The sequence below is a fragment of the Habropoda laboriosa genome, unplaced genomic scaffold (assembly GCF_001263275.1).
Source record: "Habropoda laboriosa isolate 0110345459 unplaced genomic scaffold, ASM126327v1 scaffold380, whole genome shotgun sequence".
Lineage (NCBI taxonomy): Eukaryota > Metazoa > Arthropoda > Insecta > Hymenoptera > Apidae > Habropoda > Habropoda laboriosa.
This window is the reverse complement of record NW_017100498.1, coordinates 1,270-7,485: the sequence shown is the minus strand read 5'-3', so window position 1 is coordinate 7,485 and position 6,216 is coordinate 1,270. Positions and strand designations below refer to the sequence as shown.

General features: G+C 40.7%; 1 protein-coding gene across 1 annotated transcript in view; it reads right to left on the bottom strand.

Annotated features, from left to right (window-relative positions):
- LOC108576113 overlaps nucleotides 1-5,850 on the bottom strand; it is an 8,655-nt gene extending 2,805 nt beyond the window's left edge. Inside the window, exon 1 of the mRNA XM_017939043.1 lies at nucleotides 5,684-5,850. Coding sequence (XP_017794532.1) covers nucleotides 5,684-5,850 — 167 coding nt within the window. The remainder of the gene's footprint in view (nucleotides 1-5,683) is intronic.
- Nucleotides 5,851-6,216: the final 366 nt, after the last annotated feature.

Below are 6,216 nucleotides of genomic sequence, written 5' to 3'. Positions count from 1 at the left end.
TGAGTTCCCCCGCTGTAAGATCTGCCGTTGTCGAGGCCAGACGCTGTTATGTACATTTTACTCGCAGAATGTGACGGCGGAAGGTTGGAAGGGGTAGGTAAGGTGGGAGCCTTGACAGACAAACGTTTCGGGAAACCGATGTTTCTGGAAGATGAGGGATTTCGTTTAGCTAAATACTCGAGTAGGGAGGAGCACTGGGAGTAGTTGGCAATATGCTGACCTCCGCAATTCGCGCAAGTAGGTGTAATATCGCTACTTTTGCTACACTCTTTGGAAGTATGATTTCCACCACACTTAACGCATTTAGGGTTTTTAAAGCAGTTAACAGACGCCACATTTTCGGAATGGTTTCTTCTTAACAAATGTCTACAGAATTCGATACTGTATGCTAGATAAAGAACTTTCCGTAAAAATGTAAAAGTATTGCGTAAAAGGTACGCACGTCGGCTCATTTTTAAACTTTGATGGCCATTTACAACCATCCAAAACCACAAAATTTAATAACTGTATACTCTAATATATTCAGGACACTCTCCTCTATCTTTTAAGACTAAATGGATCTTCTTAGCGTTTTGAGTTTTCACGCAATGTCTCATTTTTGTCCAAAATCGTGTGTTTTTACAAAAGTCCATATTTTGCAAAAACTAAGGGTGATAGAGAAATTCTGCTTCCGGATTCGTGTTTGGGGAGACAAACTCTACAAGGATCACCCAATGGATATTGCAGATTTTTCTGAAGGTCAAAATTTGTTGGACAGTGAAATCGGTCCAGCACGGAACGTATTAACTTACTTATGTCGAAAAGTCATTAGTTTAGAAGATATTTTAATCTGAATATGTATTGCAAAGTGATTGTAGTAGTCTTTCAGAACAGTACGTATCGATACTACAGTCACTTTGCAATACATATTGAAATTAAAATATCTCCTAAACTAATAACTTTTCGATATATATAGGTTAATACTTTTTTGTAGAGAAGACTCAAATGCATCGATTAATGCATTAATAATTTTATGATACTCGTTATCTGAAAGATCGTTAAGACTCTGTTCAAACAATTTCACGTTTGCTGTGTGATGAGTTACTAATCTACCATTTCATTTTATCCTTATTGATTTGTAGCGGCCAACTGTAACCCAAAAGAAAGTATTTGGCGTGCAGATGACTAGCACGGTTTATGACGTGTGCACTAGCAAAATTATTTTTGAGGAATCCCATTTAGCCTGTTTAATATTTAGCAAACCTTATATATAATGTATGCTTTCGTTGAAACTTTCACCAACGGCCTCAATAGCAAATTGCCACGTCATAAACTAAGGGTTTCTGAAAGGTCCGCCGTACGAGACCCAGAGGTCCAAGTCACACGTCAAAAGTTTTCCATGGGTTCTAGTAATGTCAATTCGTCTAGTTCATCGAATCTGGTGTTCGGCTCATAATCTATTACAGTTGTAATTCGAACGGCGTATATCTCGTTGTTTAATTATTGGTGCAATTGCAATTTAGCATAGTCTTTATATTAGTTGTTTTAGTATTATTAGTTTCTATGGGTTAGTCTCAGTCTAGTAATACCGTATATATTCTTTTAACGCATTACTTACCGGCAGTCGATTAATAGGCTTTATACAACCAGCGTTTATCGATCGGTAGCCTGTAAATCTGTTAATCGGCTTTTTCCTAAACACATTCGCACTTGTCCTGTCAGTAATTATAGTGTTTTACTTATTTTCTTAAAGTTGCTACAACAACTTTAACCCTCCAAAATAAATCCTACCAATGAAAGTGAGATACCTTTGGATCATTTGTTAGAGCACTTTATTATAGTTGGACAGCGATGATAGTGATGAGATTGATATAGGTGGTCGAAGACGTTTACCTAAATTACTTTTACAATATACTGACTTAATAAGCGATAATGATACAGATGTTGATATAACCGATAATATCTAGAGCAACGGATAGACCATCTGTTCTGCAACCTTTAGAAGGAAGCTCCGGCATAAAAATTATGCCAAAAGATGAAGAGCGTGTGGCTGATGTTGTAAATATATTTATAGGAGGAGAGTTTTTCGAGATTGTTAAGTATTTAATATTGAATACAAAACCATTATTTTATTCCAAATCCATTAGTATATAACATTTTAAAATTGCCTCTTACAGTTTTGCAGATTTTGATGATTTACATCTTGCGCGCACATCCACTATGGTAGTAGCCGTTCTAACTTTCATTTTAATGAAGCATTCTGGCTTGCACTAAATTATACAGTAACAAGTAACAAGTAACAATGACAGTAACAAGTTTCTTAACAGCAATGAAAAGATTAATTGTTTTTATTATTCACCTATGACATCGTGGCAAAGGTGGAGCGATTTATAGCGATGTGGGCGATGGACCGCAGTTAGTGTATGTCTTATCTTTATTATGTTCAAAAATTCAGAGAATTCTTGCGATAAGATTTCGTTCGCGTTATCCGTCAGTATTTCCCACGGTTTCCCGAATATTCATGAAACCTAAATGGCTTGTTTGATTCCTCCTGTGGATTTATCGATTAAGGATTCGCATATTAGATACCGTGTTCCGTATTTAGGTTGTTCTGAATTTTACGATTAGTCGTCTTGGCGCCAACTGCTTTTCTACCGCTAGCGAAAGTCGATAATGGGCATAAACCCTTGAAACTCTGATCCAAAACTTTCCTTATGTCTGGAAAATGTCACTGGCCTCCCACGTTGTGCAAAGTCCGCGGGATCATTTTTACCCCCTCTTTAAACGTCGGGGAGGCCAGTGACAGTCACGCCTAAACTCTGTCCAACGTAAGAGTAACCTAACGCTCGGATCAATTTTCTACCGATCGGCGCAGCTTCCACTACTGCCTACCGATGTGACGCATGCGATTGGTCGTACCGCTATTTCTACCAATTCCAAAACGTGGCATCACCGACGCTAACGTAAACAGTGCATACAGTGGAGAGTACCTGCCCGGTGGTCGAAAAGTATGCATACCGTGCCCATGTTAGCGCCAGCGGTTTGTTACACGGACGAGCCAAAGAGGCTAGTTTTGAGATTAGAGCTTTAGTTCACTACTATCATATTTTCGAGAATTAAAATATGTCCTGGTAAGAAAAAAATTAGAAGGCAATTTCTACCGTCTTTAAGAGCCAAAAAATGAGTCATAAAATATCATTTTTGACAGTCTGAACAAGTCCTCCAGATTTTTTATTAAAAAATAAATAATTTGCCTAGATATATCACCTTGTCTATTTTAAAATACCTTTTTTTTTGCATTTTGATAATTAATAAAATCATTTAACCCTTTCGCTACGGCAGTCCTCTCCGCCGCGTCGGTGTGCCGCCATTGAACGGGACCCCACGTCAAAAGTGTACACGTTTACGTCTTACGTCTTCGACTTCGACTTCGGTTTTTTCCTACCTGCATATAAAATCAAGGAAAATGTCTTTCTATTAATTGCACGGGATTATCGTTGCCTCTTCGTTGACGTTGAATTAAATTTCGATGATAATTTTCGAGTACTTACTTTACGTCGCGTAGATGCTGTATACATGGTGAGGCATCTAACTTGATCACCTCGAATAACTTCTGAATTATTCGTTATACAAAAAATGATTTCGACAAGGGTTACATGGTATCAAGAGGGACATCATGTGATGTACACGAGTTCTTTATAAGTGCAGGCGTTTAGGCGATTTGAAGGTCAACTTTGTTCTTTTAAATGGAATGTCCTATTCTTTTTGCGGCAGTTCGAAAGCTCATTAATTTCCAAGTAGAAAAGTATTAAACATTGTTTGTCCTAAAGTTAATAATTAACGAGATATTAACGACAGTTTGATCCATAGGATCCGCATATGGTCGCGAATTGTCCCCGAAGCAAGTGTGGCACACGCTTCACAAATTCGTTCTTGCATATTCTCTTCCGTTGTTGGTGTTTCACGATACACTTTATTTTTTAACGTACCCCGGAGAAAATAATCCAATGAAAACTGGTCTGGTGAACGAGGCTGCCACGATCTTTCAACGCGACCTTATGCGGATCCAACGTTGATCCAATTTCTCCTGCGCCATTAATTTGCCGTCTCAAACGTAGTAAGATACGCTCAACATTGTATTTGCTATGCACGTGCGCAACCGAATAAGTTTAGAGCGGACGAACGAAATATTGGGCATTCAAGCTGGATCCACTTTTAAAGACAGTGGTCCGATATAAGAACTTTGGACGAATCATCGGATCCACTATTTGGAATTCGTCATTTGGATACATTCAGATCACAGTACTCGCGGTGACCTTACGATCTTTCGAGTTTTGCTGAATTTGCACGTTTGTGCCGACTAATTACAAATTCGAAGGACCACTCCCGTGTATCGGGAGACTAACTAATTTACTCGTGTTTGGTTTCCGGAAGATTTCAGTGTTGCTTGTTGCTAGACGAATGGATTCTGATTTCGAGGTCTCAGAAAAAGTTCGAAGATACCTCGGTCAGGATACATTTGGCGAGGGTGAGACACGCGGATTGGTTATTACAATTTCGACTTCGACAAGGGACGTGGTTGACTATACGCGATTGGCAAACTATTAAACAAAGAAGGACCTAAAGGAACGCCCCCAAGTCAACGGTCACTCTCAAGTGTCGTCCGTACCCTTGAGTGACGCTCACGGAAACTCGCATGCCTCGAAGCAATAAACGCAGCAGGTAATAAGTTTGGGCAGCGCTTCGTTGCTAACAAAAACATACCAAAGTGGAGACCAAAAACCCGACAAGTTAAAATATAACAAACAGATGTGGATGAGAGCCACGAGAAGAAAAGCATCGCATCTTTCGAGTTTTGCTGAATTTGCACGTTTGTGCCGACTAATTACAAATTCGAAGGACCACTCTGGTGTATCGGGAGACTAACTAATTTACTCGTGTTTGGTTTCCGGAAGATTTCAATGTTGCTTGTTGCTAGCCGAATGGATTCTGATTTCGAGGTCTCAGAAAAAGTTCGAAGATACCTCGGTCAGGATACATTTGGCGGGGGTGAGACACGCGGATTGGTTATTACAATTTCGACTTCGACAAGGGAGGTGGTTGACTATACGCGATTGGCAAACTGTTAAACAACGAACGAACTAAAGAACGCCCCCAAGTCAACGGTCATTCTCAAGTGTCGTCCGCACCGTTGAGTGACGCGCGCGGAATAAACGCAGCAGGTAATAAGTCCGGGCGGCGCTTCGTCGCTAACAAAACGTACCAAGGTGGAGACCAGAAACCCGAGAAGTTAAATATAAGGAACAGACGTGGACGAGAGCCACGAGAAGAAAGCATCGAACTTCTAAATGAACGTTAAAGTGCTCGATGGCCTCCCAAATTTACGCCTGGAAAACGCACGGATTAAAAATAAATGGTAATTCATTCGTCTATAATCTCTGTTCTGGTGTAATTTCATAGTGAAAAGTATCATCAAACTGTACAGAGATACAGCTCCGCGGAAAGTCTTGCCGTAGCTAAGATGTTAAGTCTTGGAATCTTTCACCGGGAAGATGAAGCATTTTCACCTCGAAAACGCGCAAAACGGTACTCGGTTGTTGACACAAGGGTTGACACGAAACGTTACGTGCTCCTAAGTCTGTTTAATCAACGTGGAATGTTAGTTGAAACTGTACGTAGTACTTGAACCCTTTCGCGTACCTACCTGTAATTGGCTATCTTGACAACGGCATTCAGCGGCTCCTTTATACGATAATAGACGACCGCGTCTACGCTCACCGTCACGGAATCCTTGGTGAGCACTTCCTGCGGTGGAACGTCGAAGGACACCGTCCTCAGGTCCACCCGAACGCAGTAATCCACGCAGGGCATCACGAAGAACGTTCCTGTTACAAAACAACGCACACCTTGTTTTCCACCATCGAGCCGTTTTAATATCGTACATCCTTCGTCCTCGTGTACACACAATCGGGGGCAATTATCGTCGGGTCGGCTGCGTCGAAAATATGCTTCGATTACAATTTTCGAGTCGAACGAGTAATTATAGGTACATGAACCCCGCGTTGGAAATATTGATTTATATGTGTCGCACTTATATACAGCGCGCGCGTACTATTTATTTAGACGTCCGCGCGTCGTGCAAATATATGCAGAGCGATCGTCGGGGATTTTCAGCCGTGGCGAAATGAATTACCGTTGGGAAAAAATCGAGAGGTCGGCAGGTACGTTTATACGAAT